The sequence below is a fragment of the Sphaerodactylus townsendi genome, linkage group LG02, assembly GCF_021028975.2.
Source record: "Sphaerodactylus townsendi isolate TG3544 linkage group LG02, MPM_Stown_v2.3, whole genome shotgun sequence".
Taxonomy (NCBI): domain Eukaryota; kingdom Metazoa; phylum Chordata; class Lepidosauria; order Squamata; family Sphaerodactylidae; genus Sphaerodactylus; species Sphaerodactylus townsendi.
The window spans coordinates 90,411,813-90,431,675 of record NC_059426.1 but is presented as its reverse complement, the minus strand read 5'-3'; the positions used below and the strand labels follow the sequence as shown (position 1 = coordinate 90,431,675).

General features: G+C 38.8%; 1 protein-coding gene across 1 annotated transcript in view; it reads left to right on the top strand.

The window, feature by feature from the left end:
- Nucleotides 1-19,863, top strand: part of GALNT18 (polypeptide N-acetylgalactosaminyltransferase 18) — a 362,912-nt gene that overhangs the window by 329,752 nt on the left and 13,297 nt on the right. The window contains exon 10 of the mRNA XM_048484426.1: nt 17,524-17,688. Within this exon, the coding sequence (XP_048340383.1) occupies nt 17,524-17,688 (165 nt within the window). The remainder of the gene's footprint in view (nt 1-17,523; nt 17,689-19,863) is intronic.

Genomic DNA, 19,863 nt, shown 5'->3' with positions numbered 1-19,863 from the left:
TAGGACTCTCTGAATCAGTGTTCTCCATCTGTAAAATGGATAAATGTTAGGGTTGGGGGTCACCACAACATGAAGAAGTGTATTAAAGGGTTGCAGCATTAGGAAGGTTGAGAACCCCTGTAATAATGCCTTAGTGAAGTGTGGTAGAGTTGTGTGTGTGGGTTATAGTGGTTTTTAGTAGGAGAAGATCTTGTGTACAGACCACTTTAATTCCTGGTGTATCACATATGATTGGTCTAGGAAGTATCAAGGATTTGTTTTGCCTTTCTACTATTTTTTCTACTTTATTACATTTTCTACTTTAAAAAATGAGTTGGCTGCCCTAAAGACATTTTGAAAAACACAAGTGAAGCAATGGTATAATAAACAATCACTGAAGGAATGTCAACTCTGACTTTCAACTCTATCTGATACAGATATAACTGTGACATTTTATGGTAACAGTAAATAAATTCTGCTTAACAAAACACCAGGGCTGGTACAAGCTAAAAAAAGGGGAGGGGGGCTTCTGTGCCAAGTAAATCTTTGTTTCCTGAAGTTATAACTGTTTCAGTTCATGACTACCTAATCAAATCAACCAAGTAATTGTACTTGGTTATTCAGGCTTGGTTATTCAACAAGACTCTAGGCAGGAAAATATCCTCCATGGATGTAAATAGCTATATACTTCAGTCTGAGGGGAAAATAAAGCCCCATTAAAAACTTCTTAATGTCTTTTTGTGGGACTTGGGAATCCAAAGCAGAATTAAGTCTTACTGTAGCAGCAAGGATTTTGAGAAACATGTTCTTTGAAGACTTCTGCATGGGGCACCCTGTCTAGGGCTCTAGTCAGTTTTTGTTTGCTGTTTATTTATTTTATGCTGTGCAATAAACACATGTTTCTTATTATAAAATGTAAGAACATGTCCAGTTTTAATGAAATTTCATAGATAAGTGAAGGAGCATTAGAGGACTGATGTCCCAGGTCAAGGGAACATTCTGAGTTGAATTAATTCCAATTAAATATCTTCTAGGATGTTTTTCTGACTATGAATAATTTTCTGTGCTATGCAGGGGTGCTGAGAGCCACCACAGGCCTTAAACCATTATTTTCTTACATATGCATAAGACTGTTCTTTTATACATTTCATCTATAGAAACATGAACATCAAAAAAATGATTTTGGCTTCTAATTCTCAGTAACCATGTTATCCTTAGTATGGTGCACTTCCAGCTACCTCCAGATATTTTATCTTTTGAAGCACCATAGGTTGAGGGACTATCTCATGTAAACCAGCATCAGTGAGGTGGTGGCTCAAAAATCATAGTCAACCATGTTGAATTCTGATGAAAGATCAAGTAATAACAGCAGCACTGACTTGCTTTGATCCAGCTGCCTACGGAGATCACCTGTGAGGATGATCACTGCTGTCCTTGCATTTCCCCCTCTCCCCACTGCTAGCTTGGCTTTATGGATTAACTTAGAGACAGCATGCATCTGGAGGAGGCTTAAATGCCCCCAATCAGGCTCTGAAATTGTCTCCCATCTTGAGGGGATATGGCAAGTGGTGGGTTTCAGCAGGTTCGCACCAGATCCGGTTGTTAAAATGGTGCTTATAAACAACCAGTTGTAAAATTATTTGAATCCCACCACCAGAACTGGTTGTTAAATTATTTGAATCCCACAACTGGATATGACCCATTTCTTTTAATGTTGGATCCATGCATTTGTATTGCAGTTGGATCCATGCATTTGTACTGCATGCACATCAGAGTCATTGTAGAAAGGATTTCTGGTAGTCACAGAAGCAAAGCCTGTATGTAGAAGGTGGTTACCTCACATATACTGACTGTAATGTAAAACATGATACTGTGCAGTTTGCCACCCGGCAACATCACAAATTGCATACATGGATCATCTGCAGAATCCTATATGGAAGCCTGTGCATTTCAGAGTGTACAGCTGTGATTGTTCATGTGAATGCTGTTATAGAATTCCATTGGGGGAGGGCATGTGTAGGAAATATCAGTTCACAGGAACAAGACAGATAATAACACTTCAGTTGTATACAGAATACATAGCAATCACTATGAAGACCTGAGAACAGGGCCAGTCATTTTTCTTTTTTCCACTTGAATGAGAAAATGTTGCAAAATTATATTATTCACGGTCAGAGGAAATATAACTCATGCCCATTAACTCCAAAATCACTGTAAAAATGCTCTGGATTCTCTATATGTGTGCATCCAAAAAACAGAGCAGTGTAGGTTTTATGTACATATCTGGTACTACCTCTTAAAATCAACTAAACATAAAACTCATTTTATAATGCAGCAGGAGACAAACTGATTTCCCATTTTTTAAACATACTTGAAGTATGGTAATGTATACCAATCTGTTTTATTCAGGTGGCTATGACTAATTTTGATACTATGAAAAATAATGCTTAAAATACGAGTGGGATCTGCCTAGGAATTACTTGGAATTTACCCATCTCTAGCATTTTGACTTGAAAAAAAACCTTCCCCTTTTTAAATTTTGTTTCTCCTTATATGAAATGGGTCTGTGATTATTTTATACTGTTTTCTGTTCATTTACCATCAAATCTGTGCATTCGTTAATATTATTTGTACATCACTAAATCAGTGTCATACATATAAAATATATACTTTGTGTGTATCAAGTGTGGCATGGAAAAAATATACAGTATATGTACATAATTCTTTTGCACAGCGGTGGAAGCCTCCGGAGCAACAAAGGGGCATTTCAAAAGAACGATAACCTACTTGAGTGCAATGTAACTGATAAATGAATAGAATAAGAACACATTGCACTCTGCCACTAAACCTATTTTAATCTGTGTATAAATGTGCAGAATCTTATCATAAAGACACACATACAGTAACAAAGAAGTGATACAAGTGCCAACATAATTTTTTTTACAGACTTAAAAAGTATACCATTCAAACACATGCAGTCTCATAAGATCAAAAAACAATCACTGGCAAGCAATATCTCCTGCAGGAGAGAAAGGGGGGATATAAATCCAAACTCTACTTCATCATCATCTAACAAAGAACAATCCCCTTTTGTCCATTGAGTGCCTAAACGTTTCTAACTGAATCCCTGTATGCATTTCAGATTCTCTAAACATTGTCCAGCTCTGTTAGGTACCTTCCGATCCTCCCTAAAGGGGAAATACATCCAGTGCTGTCTGAGTCACCAATATAATACTTCTAGCTCTGAATTGTACTATTTGTTATGAACGGTTACACAGACTGTATTGAGCATTCCACAAAGTTTTATATGAGGGCAAGCAATCGCCTTACTTTGGGACGAACATATGCGGCTTAACGTGCTGATTCCACATAGAGATGGTTAATGCCGTAAACAGTTGTACCTGGAGTTAGATTTCAGATAGAATCCAAAGGAACTTCAAAATGGAACACGCATTTTGTCACCATTTTTGAACAAGGAACTCTTCATCAGTGTACTGATCATTTCATCTTTTCAAACATTTACTTAGTCGTACTTGGGTTCTATTCAACAATAAATTAATCATCGCTTTTACCTATTAGTATGAAAATAGTCAAATTGAAATAAGTAATTATAAATATGTATAAATAATTGTAAATATAATCTTATTTTACATATCATCTCATCAATTTAAATATACAATTTATTTAAAAAATATTTAAAAATATAAAAACCATAAATATTATCTTACCACTTTAAAATAATTTTTAAAATCTTCTTTATCTTTATTAACCTTTAATAGGCATAAAATTTTTAAAATCAATTTTAAATATATTTTACACAATAAATAGTACATTTATATAAATACCCATGAGTAACAATGAAGACTATAGCATGGGAGTAACACAGGAGATAGCAAGGTCACTGGTGGGAGCATCTGAATAGAAGTATCCTGGCCTTTGTTTCTTTTGTCTATGGTCATCCTGTGTTTGTGTGGAGCAAAAAGGCAAACTCTATGCTGGGGATAATTAGGAAAGGAATTGAGAATAAAACTGCAAAGATTGTCATGCCCTTATATAAAGCAGTGGTGCGACCGCACTTGGAATACTGTGTCCAGTTCTGGTCGCCGCATCTCAAAAAGGATATTGAGGAGATAGAAAAAGTGCAGAGAAGGGCAACAAGGATGATTGAGGGACTGGAGCACCTTCCCTATGAGGAGAGGCTGCAGCGTTTGGGACTCTTTAGTTTGGAGAGGAGACGGCTGAGGGGGGATATGATTGAAGTCTATAAAATTATGCATGGGGTAGAAAATGTTGACAGAGAGAAATTTTTCTCTCTTTCTCACAATACACTACTAAACCAGGGGGCGATCATTGAAAATGCTGGGGGGAAGAATTAGGACTAATAAAAGGAAACGCGCTTACCATTACAGCGTGTGATTGGTGTTTGGAATATGCTGCCACAGGAGGTGGTGATGGCCACTAACCTGGATAGCTTTAAAAGGGGCTTGGACAGATTTATGGAGGAGAAGTCGATTTATGGCTACCAATCTTGATCCTCTTTGATCTGAGATTACAAATGCCTTAACAGACCAGGTGCTCGGGAGCAACAGCCGCAGAAGGCCATTGCTTTCACCTCCTGCATGTGAGCTCCCAAAGGCACCTGGTGGGCCACTGCGAGTAGCAGAGAGCTGGACTAGAGGGACTCTGGTCTGATCCAGCTGGCTTGTTCTTATGTTCTTATGTTCTTATGTTCTTACATTCCTGACCTTCATTTGCTCCATACAGAAGAATATGACTTCCAGCATTTGAACCAAACTTAATAGTTGTTACCAAACTTTTAACTCCTCCTCACTTTCCTGGGAGGAGCCTCTTACCCAATCAAAATTCTGGGTGAACCCTAATCTCCATATCAACCCAGAGAGCCTGTCCCATGTATCTTAATACTCAGATCTATACATTATTTATCTTCTCAGGTACAAAGCCGTGGCCAACTGCAAACAAATCCATTCTCAAATCACCATGATACTGGGGATACTTCCTCTTCTCTGGTAAATAAAATTGGCTTGGAATCACTGGAGAACTTAAGTGTATGTTGGCTTGGAATCACTGCTTGGAATCACTGGAGGTGTATACTGGGGAGGGTGATTTCTGCAGATTTTCCCCTTCTCAGCAAACCTCTAATTCCCTCCCCCCCCCGCACTGATGTTCTTGGGGTCCCTTATCCCCCAAAAGCATGATCTCAGGAGAAATTTTGGACTAGAGCAGGAGGTGGGAGATAGAAAGTCGCACTGGCTGGATGTAAATCCCTTCCATTCTCAAAAGATTTGGTTCCTTGGACAAGGAAGCATCTAGCGTGTAGGTGTGAAGTTGCCCGGCATAGTTCTGTACTCAGCCAATGCCACACCAGTTCATCAAGGTGATTTGATCAGGAATTTGTTTCATATCTAATTCAGGAAGTTCAAACAAGATAAGTTTTCTAGATGACTGTATTCATGTAAAAATTATCAACATGCCTAGTGTCTCCCTAAGTTTTTTTTTAAAAAAAGAGAAAGGGATGTGTGCACACAATTTAACTGTTTTTGCAAACAATTTAACTTATAAAAAGTTTCCCACAATATAGGAATGCTTTGTGCTCATATCTCCGTAAAACAATCGACAGTGACGCTACAATTTGTGTAAATATCTTCAAGAGGATTTGAGAGAGAAACTAGAGATGTAGAGAAATGTTGCCTTGGTTTTCATTGAAAAAAATGAGGAAAATGTGGATCCTAGTAACACTTAAAATTCATAAAACTAATTTGAAAAGTATTAAGGTAAAATTATGGATGTAATATGTTTTGCTTTCAAAAAATGTTCAGCCCTGCATTGCACAAATAATAAATGGACCACATCAGCAAATATGGTATAAGAAGAGAACTATTAGAATGAATAAAGTGGTAGCTTGGATATTACAAATGAAAAGGAGGGGAAAACAATCAGGCAAAGCAGGGCATATGGAAGAAGACTTTTTCAAAGTGTTCCTAAAAATATGCATGAGATGCTGCTTGTTTACATTTTACAGATAAAAGCATTTTGAAAAGTTGACACATTCTAGGGTGATAACTGCTATTAATTATAGATGTTGCAGTTCTGAATACAAATGAAATATAAAATCAATTTCAAACTTATATAATGTGAAGCATTACAAGGGTAAAAGTTCTAGTGCTTGGGCAGTAGCACAAATAAGGGTCCATATTGGATTCAGTATTATTTACTAATTTGGGGTCAACTCGTAGAATACAAATTTCAAGATTACTCTTAAGTTATTTTAACTGACACCCTTAAATAGTATATGACCAACATGCATTTTCAAAACTCATGCACCACATTCTCTATCTTCATGCCTGCTATCTAATAGCTTTTAAATGAAAGACCAAGGGGCTTGGCCTGGACCACAGCCCCCCCCCCCTCCATTGAATAGCAGCTGTAGAGACAGGATAGTAAAAATATTGTGTTAGTGAATTTTGTGGGCTTGAATGAATGGACACATTCTAGTATTTTTTCTCAAAATTTATCACACTAACTATATGTGACATATCCCAAAAGCTGACTTAGTTCCAAAGGTGCTCAGTGGTAATTGATTGCTTCATTACTTATAAGTCTGATTCTTTTTAGGCTGCCTTTTGAGAGTTCACATCTGAACACTGCTCCTTGCTCCCAATGTTCAGTCCTTGCAAATATTTGGAGGGTTAAGTAGATGGAGGCTTTAAAAAAAACAGCTGGATTAATTTGAAATATGTATAGATCTTTTCGGTCTATTGGGACCTACCCTAGCCCCTATCTCTTCCCCTTACTTCTATCAAACACCTTTGTGCACAACATGACCATTTTGCTAATAGAAGAAGGGATGCTGTCTGCATGTTAAGATGTGAATAAGATGTCTGAGTATGAGATTTTAGAAATTTTTCATTGGCATTCACTCATTCACTGCAGGATGCCCTATGGAACAGCCTGGAATAAACTTTATAACTCAGTTGGTTTTTATTGAAATAACACTTGATGCAAGAAAACCTGTGTGTGTATTGTTGCTATGTGGTGGTTATACTTTGGCTATGAGTAGAAGCATTTTGAATCTCAAATGTCAAGGAAACAAATAAAGTTCTAGGCAATCCTATAGCTATGATTGGAGCATGGACATATGACCTTGGTTCAGGTGTTCATACTGGCTCTCAGTGGCCTTATTTTGAAGTAGTTAATATGTGATACAAGTGTGCACCTATAAGAAACTCAGAAATAAAGACCCAAATGGGGAAATTCTTTCACTGATTATCCAGCAGCGGAAACCCACCTTCAACTACCTTTCTCTACCTACTCTTCCCTCTTCCCATCTACTTCCTTCCATATCTTCCTTGTTGTCTTGTTTCTGTTTTTCTTGGCCTCATCTGCCTTCTGATTCTGCTTCCTCTTCCTCCTTGCCACTAGGAGGGAAAGAATGTGGCAGCCAGAGGAAGCAGGTGCTGAGTGCCAACTGTGTTTGGGCTGGAAGGAAATCATTGGCAAGCTGTAGGTTTCCTCATATTCCAATCATGATCAGTACTCCAACTTGCCATTTTCTCCAACACAGTGAAGCCCACTGAGTATGTGGGCAGTACTGACTGCTGACCAAGCCACAGGCTTCATGCCACCCAGACATCCTTGGTACTCAGCACCTGTATCCTGCCCCCACAGCCATGCAAATTGATTTTGAGTGCCAGGCTGGCTGTGTGCTCCCTGCCAAGCCATGAGCTTCTTTCTCTCATGGCAAACCACCGCACCCCTAGTCAATTCTTCAAGGGGGCTGAAAAGCAACCCTCAAGATGGCAATTGATTTCCCATTACAAGGTGTCATTTTTTTTCTTCAAGTTTGAGGACTTGTATATCACTGTCACTTTTTGTTCTCACTTTTCTCATTCCTTGGCAAACCTGGGCATTCACCCAGAATTAAAAGTAATGTTTTTTCTTTCTCATAGTGACATAAAGAGAAATTTTTACAAAGAACTAAATGAGGCTCAGTAAAAGAAAGATTAATGGGAGATATGCTGAAGCCTGATCTCCTGTACGTTTGGTTCCTAGCCAGATCAGGAATCTATGTATAACAAGTCCACAGATCAAATCCCTAGCCTTTATAATACATTTTATATTAATTAATTGATGATTGATTCATCTCACAGGTGAAGAATCTAAGAGAAAGAAGCACTCAAATTGAAAAACAATAAAAAGTTCCATTCAGTTTTGTTATTGAAAACTACATAGAAAAACAAGTTGAATCTGGAATATTAATATATGTTGGTTTTCTCCAGTTTGACTTTGTAAGGTTGTTTAGGTTGGAGCAAGGAGAAGTAATGTTTGGTGTAGAAAACAAGAGAGGAAAGCAGCAAGAGAAAAGACTTGTTAGATAATATAGTGGGCTCAGCACTTTCTTTGCTGTCTGTCTCCAGATTGCTACTCTTAGGGCAATACCTTCCTCCTTCTCAGAGGTTTCATACTCACTCTCTCTCACAGTTAGTGATGTAGCCAGGAATCTATCTCGGTCTCTGCTTTTTACTGTCAAATAGGTTAGTTTCTGAATAAAACATTCTGTATACTTTAATCACTTTACATGACTCTGTTGTGTAATTGCTCAGCTAACAGTTTATGCATTACAAAATAAGTGCTTTCATACAAACGTATGAAAATACATTGTGGTGCCCCCTGTTGGTGGGGAACATATGTGATGGAACTACTAGTCCAGTGGTTCTCAACCTTCCCAATGCCTTTAATACAGTTCCTCATGTTGTGGTGACCCCCAACCATAACATTATTTTCATTTCTACTTCATAAATGTAATTTTGCTACTGTTTTCCGATGGTCTTAGGCAACCCCTGTGAAAGGGTCATTCGACCCCCAAAGGGGTCACACCCCACAGATTGAGAACCACTGTACTAGTCCATTGTAAGATATGATATTCTATCATTAGTTGTCATGGCTATAGCCCATTTTAGGGGACATAGTACTTGGCTTTCTCTTCTGGACAAAGGTTTGGTGGCAGTAGTTAATCCACAACTGCCTAATCTTCTAGATTCAAAATAGATATTCTCTCCAACATACCATGCGCATGACCTCAATCTCTCATTAACCCAGTGGCTACAATTCAAAGAATTATATGATATAGTCCCAAAACCTGCAGTGGGGAAGCTTCAGACTTAATTACAGCTATTCTCAACAGATACTTGCTTTAGATGCAAGTTGATAGTTTGTGTATTTTACATGTGGCAGAAGAAAACCAGCCAACCCTGGATTGTGATACTTATCTCCACAGGATATTCCCAACAGGATAAAAACAGTTTATTTATAGTGTTGATGTATTGTGGCATTTATAGTTTTAAAATGTCCCTGATCTTTTAGTCTTGCATTTTGTAAATGCAATAGCTTTGTCATAGGTGAGGAGACTAATAGTACAATCTTAAGGACATTTCCTGGGTGGAAGCCCCATGGAATATACCTGAGTAGGATTCCAAATAAACAACTTTTGCTCTTTAGAACTACAGTCCTATGCAGAGTTATTCCAGTGTGAGCCCATTTATTTACATCAGTTCACTCTGCATAGGATTGCGCTGTAAAGCTACTATCCTGTACATTCTTTCTTATAAGATAGACCCATAGAGTTCATTACTTGGTTTTCACTTGGCGATGTGCTTAAGATCCCAGCTTTTTTCGCTTTACATGTAAAAAGAAACAAAGGCGTTTCATACGGGCAAATCATGGCCGGCCTGGAGGCGGTAAAAACACCGTCTCCAGGCGCCATTAAGCGAGCAGCTGCAGCAGCAGCCAGCGCCATCCTAGCGCCCGCCAGCGACCTGAAAGCGGCGTTCCCCAGAGCGCTTCCAAGCTCTTTTTGAAGCGCCCGGCGTAACTGCCGGCTGACGGCAGCGGCTTCATCTACTCCCCACCGGCACTCACCTTGTCCCGGGCCTCCGGTGATAAGCGAGCCTGGGACATTACCCTGCTTCGATCGAAGCGCGGGGCCAGAGAGCGATGTCCTGACACCGGCAGCGCGCCAGGCGGCTTTCAAAGAATAGCGAATAAATCTTGACACCGGCTCCCGCGGCGCCCGGCTGCCACGCCATCTTCCAGGACCGTCGATGCGGGCCGGTCCCAGCGTCAGTGCGGCGAGAAGCGCCCGACCAACCGTTCGCTGCCGTCGCGAGGAAGCGTATAAATCTTTAGCATCTGTTCTAAGAGCAAATTTCAAATGAACTCCCATTGAATATAGTGCAACTTTAAGTCAACTTACAAACGTAGTTTGTAAGCTAGCAACCTATATCCAACACAAGATAGCATGCTGATTGATATCAAGATCTATTGTGTTTTCATTTTTACATAGAAATAATGCAACCCAAAATTGCTGTAGTTTTGTTTTATCTTATTTTATTTTCATATCATGCCATATCATGATTGACTTGGGAGCGATAGTCATGCTGAAACACAGGTTGTGTGAACTATTATCTCTGCAATTCTTCTGCCTGTATAGTTGCCATGATTTGTCATGATCAACACCCCCTTTTGAGCTTCTGTGATTGCTCAGATCTCAGAACCATATTGATAGTCCCCACATGACAGTTCACCAGGCTGCAGCTTTTCATGACCATTGCCTTGCTCTCAGAAGTGCTCATGTAAGGACTGCCAGTGTCTGTCAGTCAGCTAACTGACATCCAAAATGCACTTGACTTTATTTTAGCATTTGTAAAGTAGAAGTGGCACAATGTTCAATTCTGAGGGTTTAAAAAATCTTGACAAGAGCAAGACACTGAAAAAACACTGCTAGACATCTCATGTGCAGTTCCTCCGGGGGTTCCACTTGTGGTAAATACTAATATCTCTTTCAAAATTCATGCAAAGAAGCGCACATTTTAATTCGGAGAAGGAAAGAAGATGCAGTCTGTTTGTTTCAGAGACTCAAAATGAACAAATATCTCTATGAAAGACCTCTAACATTTCATGCCACTTTGCTTCTTACTGTGAGTTATTACAGCTTAGTAAAATTAATTCAGTATTGAAGTTGTTTGGTTCTGCAATTATTCCTTTATCTTTTTGTTATGTTTCATTTATTAAGTACGTATGTACATAAATCTGTACAGCATTAATGCTTCACACAATGCAAAGTTTTAAAAACTAGAAATAATTCATACTTACATAGGGTTCGCCATTGATAGTGATTTTGTAAGAAGGCCTAAATCATAATAACCCCATCATGATGCTATTTTCAGCAACAGTTGTACCTGAGACAAATATCACAGGGAATCTGAAGCTTCTTTGGGTTGCAGAGATAAAATTCCCATCATGAATTGGGCCAGAGAAAGATGTTTGCAGATACCTCATCTCTGGCCAATTAAAATTGTTTCAGTGGCACAATGTTCTCCATAGCCACATTTCCAATATCAGAGTTCTCCATATCCAATATCCAACTCCTATATCAGAGTTCTCCATATCCTAATTTCTCCCTTGATTTGAGTGTTCTTAATTACCTGCTCCTGAGTACAGGTGCACAGCAGTGAAGCACAGCACAAATAGAATTGTGTTGCAGTCATATATATTAACATAATGATTTCTTTTTTATAATGTTTTTCAATGTCTCTATGTGCATCCTAGTAATGCAGGAAAAAAGATTAAAAGGTTATTAATTTTAATGATTTTATATTATCTTGTTATATTTTTTAAGCCAACTTGAGCCCTGAAGAGTCAGACTATAAATATTTTTTTAAAAAAAATCCTGGAAGTTTCAGCAAAGTAGACAGATATTACATACTTAGACATCCAAAACCTTTTGACAAAAGTCTTCTTTTAGCTGTCACAGGTTTAGACAACAGGTCCTTATATGTCTAATGAACTGGATAAGGAATGGCAGCCAAGAAATGATAGTCTCTGAAATATTTGGACTACTATGCACCATTATCATCATCATCATCATCATCATCATCATCATCATCATCATCATCATCATCATCATCATCATCATCATCATTATTGCTGTAGATTTCACAGCTGCCAGATCTTTAGCTGGTTGTTGGCCTTCATTACAATTCGAGCCTTATTACTATTATTGTTGTTGTTCTTCTTGTTGTTATTATTTGATAGACCGCCCAGTCCCCGAAGGGCTCTGGATAATTAGGATTATAAAAGTATATTAGACAATGAGAAAAAGACAACCAAATGATGAAGCAGTTCTACAGATAAAAGCTTAAGTATTTGAGGGCTTTTAAATTTAGAAAAAAGTGGGGGCCCACGAAACTTGTGGAAAGGAATTTCATTTCCCCATTTGCTGAGTCGACCAAGATCAGCATCACTTGCTCCAGGCTTGCCCATCACTCCCTCACAGGCTGTATTGGACATTGCTCGCCACCTCCCCCTGTCCACAGGCCTGCTTGGGTGGGTCTGAGTGACTGTCAACATCCCTGATGGTCTGGAACAATTGTCTCTGGGCTGGTGAGGCTGGAGGCAGCTGCCAAAAAGTAGGGGCGTTTTCTGCAAATGGGGGGATTTAAATTTTTTGGAGTTTTCTACTTTTTGGAGTTTATTTATTTATTTATTGGCGTTTTCTACAGACCCAGAGTGTCCCCCTAGTTTGCAGAAAACCCTTTTGAGGTTCAGTGTGCCCCAATGTACAGATTTAGGTATCCATAGCAATGCTTGCACTTGGGAATATATAGCATGGCATGATAGAGGTTTATTTGTGTTATGGAGACAATAGATAGAAAAATGTTACCTCTCATTAGGAAAAGTTCCTGGGCCCAGCTCAAGTTGTTGAAATTAACATACAAAGCCCTAACCAGCTTGAGCTCTACCTATCTAAAGATACACATTTACTCATATGCCCAGGCACTGAGGGCATGTGGGAAGCTCTCCTTGTGGTACCCTGCTGCTGAGATACTGAGGGTAAGGGCATGTGGTAGGGCTATCTTTGTGATTGCTCCCAGGCTTTGAATAACCTCCCCTTAGAGGTTCACCAGCTACCTAACCTTTATGGGTTTATGTGCTTGGAAAAGACTTTCCTTTTCATCCAGGTATTTGGTTAGTCTCCCTGGATGCCCCCTCTATGATGCTGCTGGTTAAGGTGTGGGGGTTAGGGTTGGGATTTTAACTGTTGTACGTTATGGTGTTTTTAAGAGATGATTTTGTCTATGGGGATGTTAATGTTGTAGCTGCCTAACTAGTCTCCCCTATGGCCACTTCTACATCCTTGAGGAAAGGTGATTGAAAAACAGTGCTAATATGCACTCCAAAATTCCCTTTCAATTACTGCAATGAAGCTTTCACTGAGAGTAATAAGAATAAAATGTTCTAACTGTCCCTTCCTCCCCATCCCACACTATGTTTCATCAGACACTTTCAACTGATTTTCAGAGGCTCAAAGTGAGCCAGCAAATCAGAAATTGAAAGTTTGCTTTGTGTTTATTCGATTGTCAAAAAATCTTTTCCATCATTTCAAAACTTGGGTCCTTATGCTTCAACCAATGTCATAATGAATATGGAAGAAGAACTGTAGTATCTCTTTTAGGCAGCAGAAGACAAGTGAAAGCTGTGTTTAAATTTTTTTTGTTTAATCTAAAAGCATTTTAATAACTCATTGTGCCCAGCTATACTGCAGTGAAACCATCATGAAAAGCATAAGTATGCAACCAAAGTGTGGACGATTGTAACTATAAAAGATGTTCCATGTCATCTCCATAAACTGTTGGACAATATGTACAGTACTACACGTGCAACAAGATGCTCAGTGATAAAGTAGTAGTTAGAGTGTTGTACTAAAACTGAGGAGACATGGATTCAGATCCTTCCAGAGCTATTAAACTCACTGGGCTCACATTGGGACATTCACTCTATGTCAAGAAGTACTTAACTGCATTGTTGTGAGGATAAAGTAGAGGAATGAAGAATTATATGGGCCACACTGAGCTCCTTGGAAGAAAGGAGGGATAACAACATAGTAGGAAGAGACGAACAATGGGCATATAAAAAAAAACATCCACAGCAGTGTACCAATGTCAACCATCCAGTAATACAAATTAGCCTATTCGCAGTCATCCTTTTGAGCCATGTCAGAATAATTCAGAAGTTCCAATCTTATTTGTATAGCAAATTCCATAAAACCACTTGACTATGTGAAGTCAGGTTCTACCAAAATAAGGACTGAGATTAATAATGGCAACAACACAGAAGCATGACTGTGGTTCCCAAATTCATACCAACTGCAAAATGGTAGGATTAATTAGATTTTAAACTCTCAAAGTTCATTTTTCATTGTTCTTATGGGATTTGGGTTTATATTTCTACATTGTACATCGTTTCAAAGCTTCTTAGTAGTTAGATCTGAAATAGTTAGTTAGATCTAAAATAGTTGACTTGAAATGTAGAGCTTGAATTCTTCCTGACATGTAAATTAGAGCACCTGCAGGAAAAGATAATCAATGGAGGGTGATTAATTGGTAGGTTGATTCAGCTAGAAATGCAAAAGAAGCTAATCTCCAGGGACAGCAAGCAAACTAGTTTCAGATCTTCTCAAATAAACTTCACACTTCAAGTAACTTTGGTCTGCTACTTCATTATGTAGTGCTCTGTCCAACTAGTGAGCAGAAAAGTAAAACTTAGATCTGGACTTTTGATGATATAAAATAAAGAGCTCCAGCCTGATATGTAAATTTCATAACGTCATTTCAAATGTATGCTTTCTGGACTATGTTTTGTTCTCTGTACACAAAGATATACTTACAACAAAGGACATTATTCTGACAATTTTCATAAAAATTTCTTTATTTATATTGCCAGCAAATGGCTGCAAGCAGATCACATGTTGCTTGAGTGGTCTATGGAGTCATCTTACTATTTGATAGAATTTCTAAGCAGAAGAAGCCAAATGAGGACATGAAAAAATGAAAGATCAGAATATATCAAGGAACTTTATATTACGTTAAAATAATGTGCTGAGTTAGATTTAGTTATTTGTTAACAGAAATCACTGGCAGATGTGGATTTTTGTTACATAAACCTCCCCAGCAAATCTCAAGCAGAATTGATTTCTGTGGGACCCATGTATGCTGAGAACCATGTGAGTCAGGGGTCTCAGCTGGAAATTGGATTGACCCAAAGTGTCTTAGGCCCACTTCCCACTGTAGGTTGCAAGGGGGGGGATGTCAGTGTCAACCACAATTTGCAAAAAAACAAAAAACCCGCCCTCCCGCCTTACCAGCTCTTTGGCAGCTCTCTAGCCTGTCTTAGAAGAGTTTGGATTTATATCCCCCCTTTCTCTCCTGAAGGAGATTCAAAGAGGCTTACAATCTCCTTGCCCTTCCCCCCTCACAACAAACACCCTGTGAGGTAGGTGGGGCTGAGAGAGCTCCGAGAAGCTGTGACTAGCCCAAGGTCACCCAGCTGGTGTGTGTGGGAGCGTGCAGGCTAATCTGAATTCCCCAGATAAGCCTCCACAGCTCAGGCGGCAGAGCTGGGAATCAAACCCGGTTCCTCCAGATTAGATACACGAGCTCTTAACCTTCTACACCACTGCTGCTCCCTTAGGCCAAAGGCTTTGGCAACAGTGGAGCCCAGGATGGGTGACCACTATGGCCCAGGAGTGGCCAGTGCCAGACAGAGCCATGCAAGGTTGGAGGTTGTGGCACTGACCAGAGCCAAGTCAAGGCAGGCAGTGCAGGGGGCCACCATGCAGCCCATCTCTTTGCTGACTGTCTTTGCTGGTCCAAAGGTTCTGGGGCCAGGCTGTTGCTACTGCCAACATCCAGTGAGTCTGGGCCCTAGGAAGGTCTTGGGAAGCCAGAAGGACTGATGCTGGGCAGGTTCTGATTGCTTTAACTTTCACTGGGGAGCCAGCAATTTATTTTGCAGATAATCATCTTGTGTTAAGCTGTACATCTTGCTGTAACATTTTGCTATGCAATAGACCAGCCTTCAGTTAATAATGTATAGTGATGGCAACATTCTTCATCAAGAAAAGTTTTTATCAGCTTCATGAAGCAGATAGGTATTCCTGTACTATTCAGGGATCTAGGTCCAGCTGAGAGGCTCATCTTCCATTTGCAAATGCTGTTGACGAGGTTATCAAAGGAAAGAAAGGAAGCAGCCATGACTGAATCCAGCTCTGGCTGAGTTTCCTCTGTGGTGGCTATTGATGAGTCCTTAAAGGGAGGGCAGACAAGCATATTTCCATATACCTGCATCCAGCTTCAGCCAAGGGTTATCTCATTCTAGGTTCCAGCTGCCATTGTAGAGACAATCAAGGAAAGGCAGGAGGCATCCAGCTAAGAATTGCCCCCTCAGAGCATCTTCTATATATATAAAAATAGAACCATGCATTTGTTTCTTTGAGAATAACTCTGCACCTGCTGGCCCAAACGCTCTGAAAATTTCACAGACCCTTACTCATTCCCCCGACTGTGTTCTTACATACCTCCCGCTGTCAGACAACACACCTGAGCCAGGTAAATCATCTTTAAGCCACACAATAAGCCACGGCAACATGTGGCCAGGCCCCGCTAGTAGGTTTTATAGAATTGTTCTGTTTTGTTTTCTGTGTCCCTCTTACATAGCCAAACTAAAAAGCAGGATCAAAATATAATAAATTATAATGATTAAATAAGCATACTGATTAAATAAACAGGTTGATTTGGAGGTAAGTATACAGATAAAACTTCATCATGCTCTGTACAAAGTTATACTCTGGCTCAGAAATTTCACAAGAATGATTAAATTGAACTTTTCAGAGACATCACAATTTTCTTCTAATCTATATTCAGTTCCTGTTTTGATCTGTTTCAATATCCTATTGCCCTTTTATATGCTGGTAATCAACGTCAAAAAACTTTCTACAATAAGCTTAAACTCCTCATCTGCAAATGTCTGCTCTCTCTTTCTCTATCTTTATTATTAATATTTTATCAGACATTAACACCAAAAGTACTCTGTACTTGTACAAAATAAGCTATCAATTATATGAAACATCTATAATAAATAAATGTGAGGAAGATGTGCTCCGAAGGCCCATGAGAAGGCATCTTTCCTAGGCTTCTCAAAAACACGATCCACATAAGGTGAAGACTAACACTATTTATGTGATTAGGATTTAATGCTGAGCAACAAGACTTTGTAATCATTATCACATGCTTGGATACGTCTTGATGTATATGATCACAACAGGATTATGCATCAAGACGTATCCAAGCATGTGACCCATCGCACATTATGATCACAATACAGGTGAGGTGGTTATGGTTGTATCAGTATTTGACACAGCCAGAGTTCTGCTTTACTGGGAAGTCATTATTTTATTCCTCCACCACACAAATGAAGTTCCATTCTCTGTTCACTAACTGTTCAAAAAGTTGTTCCAAAGTAGTTTTTAAAAAGTATAACATTCCACTGTGCTAGAAAAAGGATTTTAGCAAACTGAACTGCATATGAAATTCCGTTACGGTCCAGTAATTATCTCCTGATCTTAGCTGATGAAAGAAATGCTGTCATGACCTTCAAAGCCCTGAGTCTGTCCTCTGTTTCTTGTTCCAGAATGTTTATTACACAGGTAACCAGCAAATCCATGTGGGTGTTCTGAGTCCCACCATTGATGATGATGATAACAGATGCCTGGTGGATGTGAACAGCAGACCCCGACTAATTGAATGCAGCTATGCCAAAGCCAAAAGAATGAAGCTTTACTGGCAGTTTACTCAGGTAATTCTTTTCAGATTACTAGAAAACATGGAATTAGATCCTGTGACCTGTGCTATCAAGGACTACAGGGTCTTCCCAAACTCACCCCCTCCCCCTTCTCCACTCTCTTATTCCATTTCTAAAATTCTTTCCATTTTCCAAAACTCTCAATTTCTGTCATTGGTGTCTCACTGCATAAAGCTCTAGACATCCTGATCACAGTAAGAATTTGATAGAACTATTATCATTAAAATTTACAGGGTTCTCTTTTTTTGCATCAATGGCATACAGTTTATCTTAAAATGTCATAAAAATACCATGAAAATCAAGAACAGTAGTAGCAAAAGCAGGTGAATGTAAATGAGATCAAAAAGAAATGAAAAGGGGAACATTTATCTTCATAAGGAACTGTCCAATTTCAATCTAAAATTGATACAGGTGTTTTTGAGTAGTAATAGTGAGATCGTAAAACTCAAGTAGCATTCACATATAATGGGAGTTCTCATGAGGTACTTCTTTTATTTATTTACTTCACTCACACTCTGCCTTTCTCCCCAATGGAGATCCAAAGCAAATGGCCACATCTCCTCTCCTCCATTTTATCCTCACAACAATCCTGTGCATTAGGTTAGGCTGAAAGAGTGCAACTGGGCCAAAGTCACCAAGGGAGCTTCCATGGCAGAGGGAGAATTTGTTCTTTGGTCTCCCAGATCCTAGACTGAAACAAGTTAAAAGAGATCTGTGAAAGCTCTCCTAATATCCACAGTCAAAACTCTGGCAAAGAAAATATGAAGTTTCTTCTACTTTGTCTCCATATGATAGATTAAGAGGCAAGGGAATAATTAAAGGCATGCTGTTCAAGAAGGATTGTTTTGTTAATACCCAGTGTGATTAAAGTGTTGTTGTTTCAGAGCACATAATGTGATGCAAAGTAGGTTTTGCATGCTGTAAGCTACAAGAAAACTAATGAGACTAATCAAGGATTGAGAGAAATTTGTACTTTTGTTGTGGTTGCTTACATTTAATCTTGTAAAAAGAATACATTGCTCTGAGCTAATGGAAAGCTGTTTTTAAAAATCTGAAACAGATCAAAAAGCTCTTTTTGTTTTATATTGGAATTACCACTTTTTATTCAGTGATTACATATGGCAAATGCATAGGTCCATCCAATACACATCCAAAAAGTTATTATAAATATAAACAGAACCACAAAAGGAGAAATGATTCAAAACAAGTATTACAATTATAGACTGCATAATAATCTAATAAAACTGCATCATCTAATAAATAGTAGACAATTATAATATATGTGATTGCCAAAAGTGAATGACATGATAATTAACACAAAACAATGCTTATTATAATAATCTAATGATAATCTCCTGTTAGACAATGTTGTAATATACATTCAAATAGATGAAACAGATAAAAAACTGGTCTCTCTTCTAAGTTTCTAAGAATAATTTGCATATATTAAACATTGATTACACATATTATCAATCTATTAAATGTATTGTCGAAGGCTTTCATGGCCGGATTCAACTGGTTGTTGTGGGTTTTCCGGACTGTGTGGCTGTGGTCTGGTAGATCTTGTTTCTAACGTCTCGCCTGCATCTGTGGCTGGCATCTTCAGAGGTGTATCACAGAGAGAAGTCTGTTACACACTGGACACACCCCTGGACACAGTGTGTGACAGACTTCTCTCTGTGATACACCGCTGAAAATGCCAGTCACAGATGCAGGCAAGACGTTAGAAACAAGATCTACCAGACCATGGCCAAACAGCCCAGAAAACCCATAACAACCAATCTATTAAATGTTTCACATCTCTTTATTTCCATCTATATTTTATTTCCATCTATATATTTCCATCTATATTTCCATCTATATTTTTTCCATCTATATTTTTAAAAAACTTGCTGCGTTATCAACTTTTCAAATTTCGTCAGTCTCCTTATTATACCTATTACCTTCATCCTTTACTTTCTGCCAAAACTTAATTGCTCCTTAGGCATTTATCATATCTCCATATGTTATAAAATGGTTATTATTCCTCACATTCTTGTCATAATAAGCTTCTATAAGAGACATTAATGGGGATATTTCTGGTAGATTCTCAAATTCTAAATAGTCCATCTCAAGTTACATTGCTTTCTTGGCTTTTGCAGGGGAAGAGGGGGATTGATTTTTTGGTCC